A 20395-nucleotide genomic window follows, 5' to 3' on the forward strand; every position below is an offset into this window, starting at 1 on the left:
TGAGGACTTCGAAGAGACTATAGAACACCCTCTGTGCGAGTGTCCCGCACGGGCAGTCAGAAGGAGTTCCACTTAAGGTTCTCATTTCTTTAAGAACCCGCCCGATTAAGCGCATGTGAACATTCACAAGTTGTTGGGCTTTTTAAAGCGATCTGGATGGTTCAACGGTAGGAACTAGAAGCAGGAAGATGCCTTCTAGTTCCTACCGTTGAACTATCCAGATCGCTTTAAAAAGCCTGTGGCAGACTGCTACTTAAACCTAACCTATCCTAACCTAAGTTGCCACACATACAAGGAGTAGACACTGGAGTGTGTGCTGCTCATTGCTTCTTTTGCTATGCAGATAAGGCAGGGTAATTATTTTTGGTTCTCAACATCTTATTACCCGACGAATTCGTAGAATTTGAAGTTTGTCGTTCCAAATCAAAAACTTGCTTTTAGTTTTAAGCCCCTGGTTTCTTGGAATAAAGAAAATAACTGGCCTTAATATGAACTCATCTTATTAGTGTGCTTCCCTTTCAACTCAAACTAGGTCTTCTATTGATATAGTTGAAAATTTATTTGGTTACTTTCCCCAAATTTTCACACATTCTCCTATGGGAAATAAACATTCAATCATATTTTTTCTTATTCTTGGCCCCAAAGTCTTCCAATAAGAGATAAAATAGTCAATAACAACGCATTGTTGTCGGTGTCCATTAAAGCAGATGTGTATTAGCAAGGGGGGAATTATCAATAACTTGTGAACTTTCCCATGGATAATGTTCTCGGTAGTTCATTTCTTATCAGGCAAAAAATAGCCAAAGCTAAAGAAAGATACCACATATGTTAGAAATTGGATTTTTAAAAAGTCAATGCATTTTAGATACCTCCATGTTTGCATTATTGTTTATTTGGATTTAGTTTTAAACGCATGGTGTTATATTTACTTCAGTGGGTTGATGTAAACGAAATCAAAGAAGCTACCTTAAGAAAATCAATTCTTTTGATGTTTGAGTTTTTCCTCCCACTCCCCACTTGGTATCACCTGCAATTTTCTTTCCTGTATTTGTTTTTCTAATCTCCTACTTCTTCTGTGTTTGGTTGCTGCGTTAATTTTTTAAAAAAATACTTTTTTTATGTTTTAAGTTTTGAGGCTTCTGTTGACCATATGTTCTCAATAGGCATTGCATTGGAAAACAAACAGTTGAGACACGAAAAGTTTTGAAGTCAAACTCGATTTCCGGGTCTTTGTGCGTAAAAACTTTTGCTTGTAGTGTTGAATTTAATTGGAAGTAAAAGGTTTCAGGCATGAACATCACAGATGTTTCTAGATAAGGTGTAAGGATTCCAGGGTACTCCCATGTTTGTAAATAAATATTTTTTCCTTTACACAATTTCCCATCATCATTCCACTAAAAAACAGCGGATACTCTCTCATATCAATGAGTGCAGTTCGACTAAAGTTTAAGCTTGATGGTCATGACAGGATTCGTCGCACAAAATTTCAGGCAAATCGGATAATAATAGCGACCTCTGGAGGCTCAAGAAGTCAAGATCCCAGATCGGTTTATATGGCAGCTATATCAGGCTATGAACCGATTTAGACCTAATTTGACACAGTTGTTGAAAGTAAGAATAAAATACGTCATGCAAAATTTCAGCCAAATCGGATAAGAATTGCGCCCTCTAGAGGCTCAAGAAGTCAAGATCCCTGATCGGTATATATGGCAGCTATATCAGATAATATACCGATTTACGCCATACTTGGCACAGTTATTGGAAGTCATAACAAAACACGTCGTGCAAAATTTCATTCCAATCGGAAAAGAAATGCGCCCTCTAGAGGCTCAAGAAGTCAAGACCCAAGATCGGTTTATATGATAGCAATATCAGGTTTTTGACCGATTTGAACCATACTTGGCGTAGTTGTTGGTAATCATAATAAAACACGTCATGCACAATTTCAGCCAAATCGGATAAAAATTGCGCCCTCTAGAGGCTCAAGAAGTCAAGATCCCAGATCGGTTTATATGGCAGCTATATCCAAAAATGAACCGATTTGAACCTTATTTGGCACAGTTGTTGAAAGTAAAAATAAAATACATCGTGCAAAATTGCATTCCAATCGGATAACAATTGCGACCTCAAGAGGCTCAAGAAGTCAAGACCCTAGATCGGTTTATATGGCAGCTATATCAAAAAAGGGACCGATTTAAACCATATTTGGTACAGTTGTTGGAAGTGATACCAAAACACTACGTACATGATTTCAGTGAAATCGGACCAGAATTGCGCCCTCTAGAGGCTCAAGAAGTCAAGACCCAAAATCGGTTCATATGGCAGCTATATCAGGTTATGGACCGATTTGAACCATACTTGGCACAGTTGTTGGCAATCATAATAAAACACGTCGTGTAAAATTTCATTCCAATCGGAAAAGAAATGCGCCCTCTAGAGGCTCAAGAAGTCAAGACCCAAGATCGGTTTATATGATAGCTATATCAGGTTTTTGACCGATTTGAACCATACTTGGCGTAGTTGTTGGTAATCATAATAAAACACGTCATGCACAATTTCAGCCAAATCGGATAAAAATTGCGCCCTCTAGAGGCTCAAGAAGTCAAGATCCCAGATCGGTTTATATGGCAGCTATATCCAAAAATGAACCGATTTGAACCTTATTTGGCACAGTTGTTGAAAGTAAAAATAAAATACGTCGAGCAAAATTGCATTCCAATCGGATAAGAATTGCGCCCTCAAGAGGCTCAAGAAGTCAAGACCCTAGATCGGTTTATATGACAGCTATATCAAAACACGGACCGATTTAAACCATATTTGGTACAGTTGTTGGAAGTGATACCAAAACACTACGTACATGATTTCAGTGAAATCGGACCAGAATTGCGCCCTCTAGAGGCTCAAGAAGTCAAGACCCAAGATCGGTTTATATGATAGCTATATCAGGTTATGGACCGATTTGAACCATACTTGGCACAAATGTTGGCAATCATAATAAAACACGTCGTGGAAAATTTGATTTCAATCGGATAAGAAGTGCGCCCTCTTTAGGCTCAAGAAGTCAAGACCCAAGATCGGTTTATATGGCAGCTATATCAGGCTATGAACCGATTTGAACCATACTTGGCACAGTTGTTGACTATCATAACAAAACACGTTGTGCAAAAATTCATTCTAATCGGATAAGAAATGCGCCCTCTAGAGGCTCAAGAAGTCAAGACCCTAGATGGATTTATATGGCCGATATATCAAAACATGGACCGATTTAAACCATACTTAGCGCAGTTATTGGAAGTGATACCAAAACACCATGTGCATGATTTCAGTGTAAGCGGACCAGAATTGCGCCCTCTAGGGACTCAAGAAGTCAAGTCCCAAGATCGGTTTATATGGCAGCTATATCAAAATATGGACCGATATGGCCCATTTATGATCTCAACCGACCTATACTAATAAGAGGTATTTGTGCAAAATTTCAAGCGGCTAGCTTTACTCCTTCGAAAGTTAGCGTGCTTTCGACAGACAGACGGATGGACGGACGGACAGACGGACGGACATGTCTAGTTGGACTTTATGGGGTCTCAGGCGAATATTTCGAGTAGTTACTAACAGAATGACGAAATTAGTCTACCCCCATTCTATGGTGGAGGGTATAAAAAGTAACCTCTAGAGGCACTAGGTGTAGCATTAAGTTTAGTGCATCACATGGTGCCCTCAGTGCGGCTGTGGAAGGCTCACTGATTTCATAGCACGATGTTCTCCATTCCTAGCCAACTTGTTGGTCACTTGGTTTCCGCCAACCCCTGAGGGACAGGAACCCAGCAGAGAAGAAACTCTTTGCTTCTTCTAACCAATCTCGAACTCACGTGGCTCGACGCCGGAGCCTCGTTTTAGATCGTGATCCGGCGCCGCTTATGCATCACTATCGTCTTTAGGAGTTTCAAGTAAAACAAAGCTGGCTTTTGAAGAGAGCAAAGCATTAAGCCGGAGTCGGAGAACGATTCAGTGTCAGAGAGGACAAGCATGCTTAACTCCGAACCGAAGTCCGATTCTGTCTCAATAGTCCAACTCCGGCCTCAAAAACTCGACACCGGTCTACTCCGCAGCCTTGGAAGAGAGGTCAATGAACTCTACGCTATGCTACAAAATATGCCACAAAATGCTCTAGCACAGCCCTCATCTCATTCGCGCAGTCATCATAATAGGCTTCCTCTCGCACTCGGAGGAGGGCTCACTTATTTCGTAGCACCATGTTCTCCATTCCTGGTCAACTTGTTGGTCACTTGGTTTCCGCCAACCTCTGAATGACAGGAACCCAGCAGAGAAGAAACTCTTTGCTTCTAACCAGTCTCGAACTCACGTGACCCCACGCCGGAGACTCGTTTAGATCGTGATCGGGCGCCACTACCGCATCAATATCGTCTCTAGTAGTTTCAAGCAAAACTAAGCTGTCTTTTGAAGAGAGGAAAGCATTAAGCCGGAGTCGGAGTCCGACTCTGGCTCAATAGTCCAACACCGGCCTCAAAAACTCGACACCGGCCGACTCTGCAGCCTTGGAAGAAAGGTCAATGAACTCTACGCTATGCTATGTGGCATATGGCGACGGACACCGGAATCCCGCATGATGATAAGGTGTTAAGCCACTTTCTAATCCACAAAATGCTCTAGCACAGCTCGCGTCTCATTCGCGCAGTCATCGTAAAAGGATTCCTCTCGCACTCGGAGAAGGGCTCACTGATTTCATAGCACAATGCAATCCATTCCTAGCCAACTCGTTCGTTGTTCCATCGATAGTAGACTTATCAAGCCTCTGTAGACCTCCCACAAATACAACAAATTTTGCCCATGAACATTCCACTAAGGAACAGGGGTAAACTTCTCACATAACAATGAGTGCAGTCCGATTTAAGTTTAAGCTCAATGATAAGGAGAGGCCCCCTTTTTATAGCCGAGTCCGAACGGCGTGCCGCAGTGCGACACCTCTTGGGAGAGAAGTTTTACATGGCACAGTACCTCACAAATGTTGCCAGCATTAGGAGGGGAAAACCATCGTTGAACATGTTTTCTGATGGTCTCGCCAGGATTCGAACCCAGGCGCTCAGCGTCATAGGCGGACATGCTAACCTCTGCGCTACGGTGGCCTCCTTCTTTTAGTTGAAATTCGGTATGAACGCTACACATATGAGCTTCAAACACCCATCGCAAACTGAGCTGATGCCCTGATTTGAGTTCCTGAGGTCTTTTAAGGAACAGCAGCAAACTTCTCACATATCAATGAGTGCAGTCCGATTTAAGTTTAAGCTCAATGATAAGGGGAGGCCCGCTTTTTATAGCCGAGTCCAAACGGCGTACCGCAGTGCGACATCTCTTTGGAGAGAAGTTTTACATGGCACAGTACCTCACAAATGTTGCCAGCATTAGGAGGGGGAAAACCATCGTTGAACATGTTTTCTGATGGTCTCGCCAGGATTCGAACCCAGACGTTCAGCGTCATAGGCGGACATGCTAAATTCTGCGCTACGGTGGCCTCCTTCTTTTAGTTGAAATTTGGTATGAACGCTACACATATGAGTTTCAACACCCATCGCAAACTGAGCTGATGCCCTGATTTGAGTTCCTGAGGTCTTTTAAGGAACAGCGGCAAACTTCTAACATATCAATGAGTGCAGTCCGATTTAAGTTTAAGCTCAATGATAAGGGGAGGCCCGCTTTTTATAGCCGAGTCCAAACGGCGTACCGCAGTGCGACATCTCTTTGGAGAGAAGTTTTACATGGCACAGTACCTCACAAATGTTGCCAGCATTAGGAGGGGGAAAACCATCGTTGAACATGTTTTCTGATGGTCTCGCCCGGATTCGAACCCAGGCGTTCAGCGTCATAGGCGGACATGCTAACCTCTGCGCTACGGTGGCCTCCTTCTTTTAAAATTTAGTTGAAATTTGGTATAAACGCTACACATATGAGTTTCAACACCCATCGCAAACTGAGCTGATGCCCTGATTTGAGTTCCTGAGGTCTTTTAAGGAACAGCGGCAAACTTCTCACCTATCAATGAGTGCAGTCCGATTTAAGTTAAAGCTCAATGATAAGGGGAGGCCCCCTTTTTATAGCCGAGTCCGAACGGCACAGTACCTCACAAATATTGCCAGCATTAGGAGGGGAAAACCATCGTTGAACATGTTTTCTGATGGCCTCGCCAGGATTCGAACCCAGACGTATAGCGTCATAGGCGGACATGCTAACCTCTGCGCTACGGTGGCCTCCTTCTTTTAAAATTTTGATGAAATTTGGTATGAAAGCTAAACATATGAGCTTCAAACACCCATCGCAAACTGAGCTGATGCCCTGATTTGAAATCCTGAGGCCCTTGTAAGGCCTATTTAATTTTCTTCAATATATTCAATTGAAAAAATTTTTGACAGTACACATGAGTTGGGTAAGCCAAGCCAAACTTTGCGGTTTTCTTAGTAATGATAGTTGTTAGCTCACACACTTACCTTGCATAGTGCTACACCTGTGTCCAATCTATCCATGAAGTTTTCTGCATTTATGGTTAATTCCGGATAGAGAGTGTTCATCCATTCGGCCAAATCCTCTTTCATGGCTTCCAGATATTCTTCACTGGACTTGAAGGGTCGATATGGCCGTGCTTCGAGCATAGCCATTTTGTTCGTTTAATGTCTTTTTCTTTCGCGGGTTAAAACTCAAAACCAAAAATCCAAATTTTTTTCAATAAAAGTTCGCGTTAACTGGGGAAAATAATTTTTTTTAAAGTTCACTACTTCTTTAATAACAAAAAAAAGAGTCGTTTTTTTGGGGGGGAGGGGGGGAATATACAAAACCGAATTTTCCCGTGGACAAAACTAAAAAAAAACACACACACAAAACGTAAGTAAACGAATTTAAAATTTAGAGAGTAGAAAACAAGACATTATTCCGTGCTGCTAGTAAATCGCATTGACTTGTCACTTGAACAGCCATAACAAGCCAGGAGATAAGTTTGCTTGGCTGGCAATCGGTGTGCCAGTGTTGGTGTGCCAGTGTTGGTGTCAAACAGCAGCAATTAATTTCAATAAGGCTACAATTCTTTGAGTGTGCTGCTGCTGTCTGCTAGTGGCGGTAGTGCTGGTGGTGGTGGTGTGTGTGTGATCTGTAAATAGAAGGGGGAGAGAAAAATAAAAGATGATGATCAATAATTAATGAATACTGAATGGTCTATTAATGGATATCTCATGGTCTATGTTAGAAAAGGAAGCCTCAATTGATTTTTATGTGCTTTTTATATGTGACTGTGCCCCCTTTGATATTTCGAAAAAATATTTATTTCAGCCCACAAGCCAATGGGGACTTGTAATAGACAAAAAAAAAGGGTTTATGCATGCCTTTACAAAACTTTGACCTTAGAATTAGAAAACAACACAAACAACAACAACAACAATCATGTGAGATATTTTTATTGCAGGCTCTCGGCAGGGTGTAACTGGCTGCACTGAAGGCTAGATTTAACGACTTAATTTAACGACTGGAATATATGGTGGCGTTGCTTTGGCCTGCATGGAGCTCATCTTCAAGTCATATAATAATTAAGAAATATTCGAAATTGATTTTGATTTGAGTTATTAGTGTTAAGGGGGAATTTACATAAGTCAAAGAGACGATGATTAAATTTTTTTTATTAATTTTCTCCCAATGGAAAAATTAGTGATAATAGCTTAAGAGTAAAAAAAAATTCCCCTAATGGTCTGAAAATTTTGAGGAAAGAGAAAATCAAAGCTCATATTACAACAGATGGAAGATCAAATTACCGCAGCATGAGTTTTCATAAAAATTGTTGTCGCACTTTCGTTTCCCTAGAGAATTTCCATGCCTCAGATATATTTTCGAACACTTGTCGTCCAAAGGGTTCTTGCAGACCTCGAGGTAAATACATCCCCGGGACCGGACGGCATATCGTTTCATGCAAGTGTTCTTCGACGCTTGCTTGTCCTTTATTCAATATTTTCATCCTTGCTTACCGTGCGGGTGTTTTCCCGGCTTGTTGGAAGATTGCGAACGTGCAGCCTATCCCCAAGAAGGGTGAGGCAACCGACCCTGCGAATTATCGACCAATAGCGTTCTGCTCTGCGCTTTCCAAAGATATGGAGAGTATGGTCAATTGCCATCTTGTGAGATACTTTTTATACCCTCCACCATAGGATGGGGGGTATACTAATTTCGTCATTCTGTCTGTAACTACTCGAAATATTCGTCTGAGACCCCATAAAGTATATATATTCTTGATCGTCGCGACATTTTATGTCGATCTAGTCCGTCTGTCCGACCGTCCGTCCGTCTGTCTGTCGAAAGCACGCTAACTTCCGAAGAAGTAAAGCTAGCCGCTTGAAATTTTGCACAAATACTTATTATTAGTGTAGGTCAGTTGGTATTGTAAATGGGCCATATCGGTCCATGTTTTGATATAGCTGCCATATAAATCGATCTTGGGTATTGACTTCTGGAGCCTCTAGAGGGCGCAATTCTCATCCGATTTGACTGAAATTTTGCACGACGTGTTTTAGTGTCACTTCTAACAACTGTGCTAAGTATGGTTCAGTCGGTCCATAACCTGGTATAGCTGTCATATAAACCGATCTTGGGTCTTGACTTCTTAAGCCTCTAGAGTACGAAATTCTTATCCGATTAGAATGAAATTTTGCACGACGTGTTTTGTTATGATATCCAACAACTGTGCAAAGTATGATTCAAATCGGTTCATAAACTGATATAGCTGCCATATAAACCGATTTGGGATCTTGACTTCTTGAGCCTCTAGAGGTCGCAATTCTCATCCGATTTGCCTGAAATTTTGTACGACGGATCCCCTCATGACCATCAACATACGTGTTTATTATGGTCTGAATCGGTCTATAGTACGATACAGCTCCCATATAAATCGATCTCTCTATTTTACTTCTTGAGCCCCCAAAGGGCGCAAATCTTATTCGAATTGGCTGACATTTTACACAGATCTCCAACATATAATTTAATTGTGGTCTAAACCGGTTCATATCTTGATATCGCTCTAATAGCAGAGAACATCTTTTCTTATATCATTTTTTGCCTAAGAAGATATGCCGGGAAAAGAACTCGACAAATGAGCTCCATGGTGGAGGGTATATAAGATTCCGCCCGGCCGAACTTAGCGCGCTTTTACTTGTTTACTTTTTATCTGGCTTTTGACTCTCCGTCACCGCCACCCACGTCGGAGCTGCAACGGCTGGTGAGGAAAGCAAAACAGACAGGAAACGAGGTGCTAATAGGGTGCAATGCGAACTCTCACCCCATTTCGTGGAGTAGCATCAACACTAATAAGCGGGGCCAAGCCCTGGCAGAGTTCTTGAATACTAACGCCGCTACCTTTGTTAATAGGTTGGAAATTGCAAATTTTGCCCATGAACATTCCACTTAGGAACAGGGGCAAACTTCACACATATCAATAAGTGCAGTCCGATTCAAGTTTTGAGCTCAATAATAGGGGGCCTCCTTTTTAAAGCCGAGTCCGAACGGCGTGCCGCAGTGCGACACCTCTTTGGAGAGTTTTACATGGCATTGTACCTCACAAATGGTGCCAGCATTAGGAGGGGAAAACCACCGCTGAAAAATTTTTCTGATGGTCTCGCCAGGAATCGAACCCAGGCGTTTAGCGTCATAGGCGGACATGCTAACCTCTGCGCTACGGTGGCCTCCGTGTTAATAGGATTAGGGAGGAGGTATTAGATGTGACGATATGTTCCGAAAATCTGATCAATGAGATTCAGTATTAGAGGGCCTCCATGGAACACTCTTTCTCTGACCAACGCTACATTAGGTTTAGAATAGCGCGGCCAGCGCCAAATCCGATAAGCTTCCGGAATAAGATGAAGACCAACTGGACAAAATTCGGAAGGCTACTCAGAAGAAGTCTTGGCAAGATAATTTAGAATGGCCAAGCATAGAAAAGACTGACGAGAATGTCAACAGGATTACGACTGCACTGGTGGGATCCTTCAAAGATAGTTGTCCTCTTCGGGAAAGGAAATCAGCCCAAAGAAAAACCCTGGATGACCGGGGGAGATTCGCAATATTGGGAAAGAGGTCCGCAGATTTTTTAACAGAGCACGTCGTAAAGAAGCGGCTCAAGGAATACAATAAGATTAGCAGGGCGGCAAAAAGTGCCTCCTGGAAACATTTCTACGAACAGGTCGATAGCGTTAATGATGCCGCCAAGATAAACAAGTTTCTCTCAAAAACCCATGACCAAACTGAAACTTTAGTCGACGATATGGGGGTGAGAGCAGAGACAACGGAGGACTTGTTGAGGCTTTTGATGAAAATCCATTTTCCACAGGATACGAAGGGACTCATGGAGACACCGGAATCTTGGAATAATGACGTTGATCGAAGGTTTATAATAAGGAAGGTGAAGGAATCCTTGAGGAGCTTCAAACCATTTAAATCACCCGGGCCTGATGGCATATTTCCGGCATTACTACAGAAAGAGGCAGACTATCTGGCGGCTCGTCTGGCCAAAATTTTCACAGCGTGCCTAGGACTTGCATATACTCCGAAAGCCTGGCAGGAGGCTAAGGTGGTGTTTATACCCAAGCCCGACAAGGCAAGTTATGCGACACCAAAGGCCTACAGACCCATAAGCCTTACGTCCTCTCTACTCGAAACCATGGAACGTATTGTGGACACCATGATAAAGAGTAGGACATCCAGCTAACTGCTCAAATACAAACAGCATGCCTATGTCAAGGGAAGGTCGGTGGAGACGAGGTTGTGCCTGATGGCATATTTCCGGCGTCACTACAGAAAGAGGCAGACTATCTGGCGCCTCGTCTGGCCAAAATTTTCACAGCGTGCCTAGGACTTTCATATACTCTGTGGTGGTGTTTATACCCAAGCCCGGCAAGGCAAGTTATGCGACACCAAAGGCCTACAGACCCATAAGCCTTACGTCCTCTCTACTCGAAACCATGGAACGTATTGTGGACACCATGATAAAGAGTAGGACATCCAGCGAACTGCTCAAATACAAACAGCATGCCTATGTCAAGGGAAGGTCGGTGGAGACCGCCCTGCACGAGGTTGTGGCTGATGGCATATTTCCGGCGTTGCTACAGAAAGAGGCAGACTATCTGGCGCCTCGTCTGGTCAAAATTTTCACAGCGTGCCTAGGACTTTCATATACTCTGTGGTGGTGTTTATACCTAAGCCCGGCAAGGCAAGTTATGCGACACCAAAGGCCTACAGACCCATAAGACTTATGTCCTTTCTACTCAAAACCATGGAACGTATGGTGGACACCATGATAAAGAGTATGACACCCAGCGAACTGCTCAAATACAAACAGCATGCCTATGTCAAGGGAAGGTCGGTGGAGACTGCCCTGCACGAGGTTGTGCATAAAATAGAAGAATCCTTCGATGCCAAAACGTACGCACTGAAGGTATGCATTGACATCGAGGTGGCTTTTAACAATGTGCGGAGCAACACACTGATCGAATCTATAGACCAGTACCGGGTGGACCCGGTCCTTAGAGACTGAATAAACCATATGCTAAGGAACAGGTGGATAAATTGTGTGTCCAATGGCATAAATCTAAGGGAGAAAGTGGCACAGGGCAAGCCACAGGTAGGCATTTTATCGCCACTCCTATGGGTGACCACGATAAATGACCTATTACGGATGCAGACTGAGGAGGGATTTGAAACCGTCTGCTACACAGACGATGTTATAATACTTCTAAGAGGTAAGCATCCGAACGAGCTATGCAGAAGGGCCGAAAGGGTCTTGCAGATGTTGCTATACGACTGGGCTAGACCCAGAGGTCTCAATGTTCACCCAGAGAAGTTTGAAATATGCCTGTTCACGAGGAAGACGAAGGTGGGCGAATTTAACGCACCACGTTTCCTCAATAAAACGATTTCGATATCTGACAAGGTCAAATACTTAGGTGTGATCTTGGACAGGAAACTGAATTGGAAGTGTCACATTCAGGAGCGTACTGAGAAGGCTCACAGATATTGGGCACTATGATTCAGGCCCCATTTCGTAGGCTCGAAATGGGGCCTGAATCCTAGGATAGTCCACTGGCTCTATAGCAGCGTGATTAGACCAATACTTACTTACGACTCAGTACATTGTTGGACTGCTATGGGGAAAAAGTTCAACATAAAGACCATACAACAGGTTCAGAGAATATGTTGTCTTGGCATAGGCGGAGCAATGAGGACCACGCCCACTAGGATACTGGAGACTATTCTAGATATCCGACCCATTGACATACAAATTAAGTGTGAAGCAGCCACTGCAGCTATGAGTCTTAAGGCGATGGGAGAATGGATTGAGGATGGGAGCAGCTCATACCATGGCGGTATAATCAAGGCGACGATAGGAAACCTGGAAGGAAATGGAGAGGTTTCCGATCGGATACCTGAGATGAACCTCGAGGTCGAGTGCGAGGCACTGCTGCCATCGGCACTGTCTTGGATTGACGGAACCCTAGTATTGCCATCTGGAAGATCATGTTACACGGATGGATCAAAGCTAGACGACAGATTGGGCCTGGGGTTTTACATTGAGAACTCAGGGACTGAGATATGTTTTAGACTGCCTGACCATTACATGGTCCTGCAGGCGGAGATCCGGGCGATCACGGAATGTGTGAAGTGGTGTGGTGCTAACGCGAGGGCGTCGAGTGTGAAAATCTTTACAGACAATAAAATTGCCATAAGGGTAATAACAACCAGGACGGTAAGATCACGATCAGTCTTGCAGTGTAAGAAGGAGATTAACGCCTTCTCTGAGGATGGCAAATTCCGCATCGTTTGGGTGCCGGGCCATAACGGAGTAAGGGGAAATGAAAGGGCAGACGATTTGGCGGTGAAGGCCAGAGGACTGCCCTCAATAAACTTTGTTAACCCGAAGCCTTTCGGGTCGATGCGCGACGAATGCGCATGTATGTCCTTGGGGGCATCCATGAAAATCCTTGGGGGCTTCCAGATCATGAGAAGACGAGGCTATTACTGAAAGGAAGCAAGAATGTGGTCAGTATAGCTATTGGTATCATAACGGGGCACATAGAACTAAGAGCTCACTTATGTAAAATCGGTGCGCCAAGTGATAGCATGTGTAGGGCATGCGGGGAAGATAAGGAGACGTTGGAGAATTTCCTTTGTCATTGCCCGGCTTTCGCGTCCAACAGATACCAGCACTTAGGTGGAGACACAATATCAGACATGAATCAACTTAGGGGAATGGTATAGAAAGCAATTAATGATTTTGTAAGTAGCATGGAATTCCAAACTTAAAATGCCCACCACCGAAGGATGGGGGTATATTCATTTTGTCATTCCATTTGCAATACATCGAAATATCATTTCCGACCCTATAAAGTATATTTTTGATCAGCGTAAAAATCTAAGACGATCTAGACATGTCCGTCCGTCCGTCTGTCTATTGAAATCACGCTACATTCTTTAAAAATAGAAATATTGAGCTGAAACTTTGCACAGATTCTTTTTTTGTCCATAAGCAGGTTAAGTTCGAAGATGGGCTATATTGGACTATATCTTAATATAGCCCCCATATAGACCGATCGGCCGATTGAGGGTCTTAGGCCCATAAAAGCCACATTTGTTATCCGATTTTGTTGAAATTTGGGATAGTGAGTTGTGATGAGCCCCTTGACATCGTTCTGCAATTTGGCCTAGATCGGTCCAGATTTAAATATAGCTGCCATATAGACCGATCCTCCGATTTAGGGTCTTAGGCCCATGAAAGCCACATTTATTATCTTATTTTGCTGAAATTTGGGACAACGAGCTGAGTTAGGCCCTTCGACATCCTTTGTCAATTTGGCTCAGATCGGTCCAGATTTGGATATAGCTGCCATATAGACCGATCCTCCGATTTAGGGTCTTAGGCCCATGAAAGCCACATTTATTATCCGATTTTGCTGAAATTTGGGACAACGAGTTGAGTTAGGCCCTTCGACATCCTTCCTCAATTTGGCTCAGATCGGTCCAGATTTTGATATAGCTGTCATATAGACCGATTCTCCGATTAAGGGTCTTAGGTCCATAAAAGCCACATTTATTATCCGATTTTGCTGAAATTTGGGAGAGTAAGTTGAGTTATGCCTTTCGACATCCTTTGTCAATTTGGCACAGATCAGTCCAGATTTGGATATAGCTGCCACATAGAGCGATCTCTCGATTTAAGGTTTTGGGCCCATAAAAGGAGCATTTATTGTTCGATTTTGCTGAAATTTGGGTCAACGAGTTGAGTTAGGCTCTTCGACATCCTTCGTCAATTTGGCCCAGATCGTTTCAGATTTGGATATAGCTGCCATATAGACCGATCCTCCGATTTTGGGTCTTAGGCCTATTAAAGCCACATTTATTATCCGATTTTGCTGAAATTTGGGACAGTGAATTGTGTAAAGCCCTTCGACATCATTCGTCAATTTGGCCCAGATCGGTTCAGATTTAGAAATGACTGTCATATAGATCGATCTCTCGATTTAGGGTTTTGGGCCCATAAAAGGAGCATTTATTGTCCGATTTTGCTGAAATTTGGGACAACGAGTTGAGTTAGGCTCTTCGAAATCCTTCGTCAATTTGGCTCAGATCGGTCCAGATTTGGATATAGCTGCCATATAGACCGATCTCTTGATTTAAGGTTTTGGGCCCATAAAATGAGCATTTTTTGTCCGATGTCGCCGAAATTTGGGACATGGAGTTAAGTTGAGCCCCTTGACATACATCTGCAATTTGGCTCAAATCGGTTCAGATTTCGATATAGCTGCCATTCAGACCGATATCTCGATTTAATGTCTTGACCCCATAAAAGGCCCATTTATTGTCCGATTTCGCCGAAATTTGGGACAGTGAGTTGTGTTGGGAACTTCGACATTTTTCTGCAATTTGGCATAAATCGGTTCAGATTTATATATATAGCTGCTATGTAGACCGATATCTCGATTAATGACTTATGTTAGGCTTTTCGACATCCGTGTCGTATAGGCTTCAGATCGGTTTATTCTTAGATATAGCTACTAAAAAGACCAATATTTTGTCATACACAATTGAACAATGACTTGTACTTATTAGTATTTGGTCCAAATCGGAACGTATTTCGCTATAACTGCTATGGGACATAAGGTGTGCGATTTTCACCGGATTTTTATGAAAGGTGGTTTAAATTTATACCCGAGGTGGTGGGTATCCAAAGTTCGGTCCGACCAAACTTAACCCCTTTTTACTTGTAAGTGGTTATTGTATGGTTTTTAGAGCGCACAACAAGCCGATTACTGGCTTAGGTGTATGTCCATAGTGGCATGGGGTGGATTAATAGCTGCACTCTCTTTTCAACCCAACCTAACCTAGTTAAACCTGTCTACAGATTTGACTTCCTGAGCCTCAAGAGGGCGCAATTCACAATCGAATTGACTGGCATTTCGGACAATGATTCTTGCTTCGACTTCCAATATCCGTAAGAAGTATAATCCAAAATGGTCTATAACCGACGGAGCTTCCTATGTACTGATTTGACTATTTCAGCCTCTAGAGGGCGCTGTTTCAAATTAATGCAATTCACCCGCTATGACTTCCTAAATTGGTAAGGTCATACAAAACATTTTTTTGCTTTCTGCTTAGAGCTTGTTATGTATGTACCATATAACCATTCGAACCGGATAATTTTCACTTTTTACAAATTTAATTGTTGAAAATATATCACAATTAAAAACAATTTTAAAACAACTCCTAAAGATTTCATATAAATTTAAAAATAACAAGTTAAAAATTCAAACGATTTCAAATTGCTTTCACTTGCCGGTTTTTGAAAATGGATGGGGTTCCATTAAAACGCCCAAAAAACAAATAAAAACTCATGGATGAAATTAGGGAACTCATTTCTGATGGGTAAATATCTTACAAATATTTGTGTGTAAACACACAAAATTTAGTTAACTTTAAAATTTATTTGCTAAAACACTCCCTCTCTGAACATAAATCTTGGAAAGAAAAGCAAATGGCAAACTAAACGCTAAAAACTATTCATGCAAATAGTTGTAGTTTGTAAAGACAAATCAACCCAAAGATCTTGAAGTTGGTCAACGCTAAGAGATCTTGGCTAAGATGAGGGCCAGGCGGGCCAGACAAACTGACAACCAGATAGGCAGACAGGGAGGCAATCAGTGGCTAGCGATCTCAATCTCTGGTGGTCCAAAAGTGAAATATTCAAAACATTTGCTAAGTAAACACAATAAAATTGTTATTTCTCACATAAATTTTACACGCATTTCAAACTCAAGTCGTTTGCTAGTCGAATTCCGAATCGTACATCAACACAAAATAGCGAAAACCCCTAACCAAATCAACCATTTAACAATCCACCAAAAAAAAGCAAACATTTACATTTACTTAACATGTTGCTGCTGTGGGGTTCGGAAAAAAAAGAAAAAACTTTACACATTAAAAATAATGTATGGCCATTTAGCCAATACTAGAAAAAAGAAACGCCAAATAGCCACAACTCTGGATTTTATTGGCAACATTTAATCTTAGCGCTGAACAAAAGGCCTAACAGGAGAAAATGTAGTCATTTGTTAACCACAAATAAGTCAATGGAATAGGCCATACTCCCCAACACCCCCTCACCCCTACCCACCTTAATTACAAAATAATGTACAAGATTTTTTACAAAAAAATTATTTATATAACCGCAAAAACACTTTTGAATTGAGGCGAAAAAAAATTCCTTTGCTGAAATACAGCCTAGTGAAATGGAATTCCATGTTTCCTTAAGCAAAAAATTCCTAAGCCTGTTGAGGGAGTTCAAAGTTGTAATGAAATGAAATGAGATCTTATCATTTCGTTTACTATAACACTGCTGGAACAAACGTGATCTTAATTAGAGACCAGGCTTTTTGTTCAATTTGCCATACATAAATCTCTCTCCTTGTGCAAACAAATTCCCCCATCTTTCGATTTTTTCTCTTCAATTCGATTTCAATCGAGAAGGGGGAGTGCTACATTGTCGGAGTTACACATATCACCACAATATAAGGCTTATTTGTCTTGATCCTATGTAAATAAGTTTTCTTGTGTTGAAAACTATACGTGAGGAGCATGACTGGCATTAGGGGTACTCATTACAAAAATCCCCAAAAAATAATTTCCTCAAAAAGTGCCTGTAATTTTCCCAATTTCTATCCAACTTTTTAACTCAGTATCAAAAATTGTTTCCCCTATTATTTAATGCTTCTTTTTCTCTCATAAACATTCCTTCATTTCCATTGCGTACCCCTAATTTTCCGCTTTTTTTTCCATTACAAGAATTTGTTTAAAACATAAAACTCGTGTTTGTTATTTATTGTCGGCTTGGTCATACAAACACTTGTCTTACATATTCGCATATGTATATTTATGTTGTGTAAGCATATCGCGGAATTAATTAAACATTTCGTTTCATTAAACTACAATTCGCCATTCGCAAAAAAAAAAACTTTTGCGATGGGTTTATCCAGTAATTTTTTTAAAGAAATGCCGCACAAATTTATCTGATCTCACACATGTTCGATTCACCAGAATTCCATAAGGGGGGCAATTATTTACATATTCAATGGCCTCTGTTACGGCAGGCAGTAAGTAGTGCGATCAGTATGCCAATTTAGTTTCGGCATTCCAAGAAAAAGCCAAAATGTATGGGAAATGGCTGAGTGGCTGACAAAGGGCGGCTTACGAGAATTAAAAACATTTTTAGGAATACTTTTGGGGAGAATCATATACTAAGGGGACAAAACTAAGGCTTTGAGACAAAATTTCTTAAAAATATTAAAAAAACGATTTTCAAAAACTCTTAGTAAGACAAAATTTTTATTAGATGTCCTTTAAAGACAACGTTCTTAAGAGGTTTCCCAAGAGAGGCCCAATTTTGTAGCAATCTTCTCTAAAGACAAAATGTTTAGGATTATTTAAACCCTCACCGAAGAATGGAGGTATATTCATTTTGTCATTCCGTTTGCAATACATCGAAATATCCATTTTCGACCCTATAAAGTATATATATTCTAGAACGTCGTAAAAATCTAAGACGATCTAGCCATGTCCGCTAGTCTGTGCGTCCGTCTGTTTGTTGAAATCACGCTACAGTCTTTAAAAATAAAGATATTGAGCTGAAACTTTGCACAGACTCTTTTTTATACCCTTCACCATAGGATGGTGGCATACTAATTTCGTAATGCTGTTTGTAACTCCTCAAAATATTCCTCTGAGACCCCATATAGCATATATATTCTTGATCGTCATGTCATTTTAAGTCGATCTAGCCATGTCTGAGCCATGTCCGTCCGTTCTTCCGTCCATCCGTCCGTCCGTTCTTCCGTCCATCCGTCCGTCCGTCCCTACGTCCTTCCGTCCGTCCGTTCTTCCGTCCGTCCGTTCTTCCGTCCGTCCTTCCGTCCGTCCTTCCGTCCGTCCTTCCGTCCGTCCTTCCGTCCGTCCTTCCGTCCGTCCTTCCGTCCGTCCTTCCGTCCGTCCTTCCGTCCGTCCGTCCTTCCGTCCGTCCTTCCGTCCTTCCGTCCGTCCTTCCGTCCGTCCTTCCGTCCGTCCTTCCGTCCGTCCGTCCTTCCGTCCGTCCTTCCGTCCTTCCGTCCGTCCTTCCGTCCGTCCTTCCGTCCGTCCTTCCGTCCGTCCTTCCGTCCGTCCTTCCGTCCGTCCTTCCGTCCGTCCTTCCGTCCGTCCTTCCGTCCGTCCTTCCGTCCGTCCTTCCGTCCGTCCTTCCGTCCGTCCTTCCGTCCGTCCTTCCGTCCGTCCTTCCGTCCGTCCTTCCGTCCGTCCTTCCGTCCGTCCTTCCGTCCGTCCTTCCGTCCGTCCTTCCGTCCGTCCTTCCGTCCGTCCTTCCGTCCTTCCGTCCGTCCTTCCGTCCGTCCTTCCGTCCGTCCTTCCGTCCGTCCTTCCGTCCGTCCTTCCGTCCGTCCTTCCGTCCGTCCTTCCGTCCGTCCTTCCGTCCGTCCTTCCGTCCGTCCTTCCGTCCGTCCTTCCGTCCGTCCTTCCGTCCGTCCTTCCGTCCGTCCTTCCGTCCGTCCTTCCGTCCGTCCTTCCGTCCGTCCTTCCGTCCGTCCTTCCGTCCGTCCTTCCGTCCGTCCTTCCGTCCGTCCTTCCGTCCGTCCTTCCGTCCGTCCTTCCGTCCGTCCTTCCGTCCGTCCTTCCGTCCGTCCTTCCGTCCGTCCTTCCGTCCGTCCTTCCGTCCGTCCTTCCGTCCGTCCTTCCGTCCGTCCTTCCGTCCGTCCTTCCGTCCGTCCTTCCGTCCGTCCTTCCGTCCGTCCTTCCGTCCGTCCTTCCGTCCGTCCTTCCGTCCGTCCTTCCGTCCGTCCTTCCGTCCGTCCTTCCGTCCGTCCTTCCGTCCGTCCTTCCGTCCGTCCTTCCGTCCGTCCTTCCGTCCGTCCTTCCGTCCGTCCTTCCGTCCGTCCTTCCGTCCGTCCTTCCGTCCGTCCTTCCGTCCGTCCTTCCGTCCGTCCTTCCGTCCGTCCTTCCGTCCGTCCTTCCGTCCGTCCTTCCGTCCGTCCTTCCGTCCGTCCTTCCGTCCGTCCGTCCTTCCGTCCGTCCTTCCGTCCGTCCTTCCGTCCGTCCTTCCGTCCGTCCTTCCGTCCGTCCTTCCGTCCGTCCTTCCGTCCGTCCTTCCGTCCGTCCTTCCGTCCGTCCTTCCGTCCGTCCTTCCGTCCGTCCTTCCGTCCGTCCCTCCGTCCGTCCTTCCGTCCGTCCGTCCTTCCGTCCGTCCTTCCGTCCGTCCTTCCGTCCGTCCTTCCGTCCGTCCTTCCGTCCGTCCTTCCGTCCGTCCTTCTTTCTTTAGCTGAAATTTAACATGAGGTGTATTGTTATGATTCCCAACAACTGTGTTAAGTGTGGTTCAAATGGGTTCATAACCTGATATATCTGTCATATAAATCGATCTGGGGTCTTGACTTCTTCAGCCTCTAGAGGGCGCAATTCTTATCCGATTTGGCTGAAATTTTACATGAGGTGTTTTGTTATGATTCCCAACAACTGTGTTAAGTGTGGTTCAAATGGGTTCATAACCTGATATAGCTATCTTATAAATTGATCTGGGGACTTGACTTCTTGAGCTTCTAGAGAGCGCAATTCCTATCCGATTTGGCCGAAATTTTGCATGACGTATTTTACTATGACTTTCAACAACTGTGCAAAATAAGGTTCAAATCGGTTCATAACCTGCTATAGCTGCCATATAAACCGATCTCGAATCTTGACTTCTTGAGCCACTAGAGAGCGCAAATCTTATCCGATTTGGCTGAAATTTTGTATGAGATGTTTTATTATGACTTTCAACACCTATATTAAGTAT

At 43.4% G+C, this 20395-nt stretch overlaps 1 protein-coding gene across 2 annotated transcripts in view; it reads right to left on the reverse strand.

The window, feature by feature from the left end:
* The window catches only part of LOC106086413 (GAS2-like protein pickled eggs), a 525402-nt gene that overhangs the window by 251298 nt on the left and 253709 nt on the right, over nucleotides 1-20395 (reverse strand). The window contains exon 2 of one of the 2 annotated variants that reach the window (XM_059368231.1): nucleotides 6498-6749. In XM_059368231.1, the coding sequence (XP_059224214.1) occupies nucleotides 6498-6665 (168 nt within the window). In that variant the 5' untranslated portion in view covers nucleotides 6666-6749. Of the gene's footprint in view, nucleotides 1-6497; nucleotides 7151-20395 lie in introns of both variants that reach the window. The other variant, XM_013251093.2, reaches the window with a different exon arrangement.

Source organism: Stomoxys calcitrans, chromosome 4 (assembly GCF_963082655.1).
Source record: "Stomoxys calcitrans chromosome 4, idStoCalc2.1, whole genome shotgun sequence".
NCBI classification, from domain to species: domain Eukaryota; kingdom Metazoa; phylum Arthropoda; class Insecta; order Diptera; family Muscidae; genus Stomoxys; species Stomoxys calcitrans.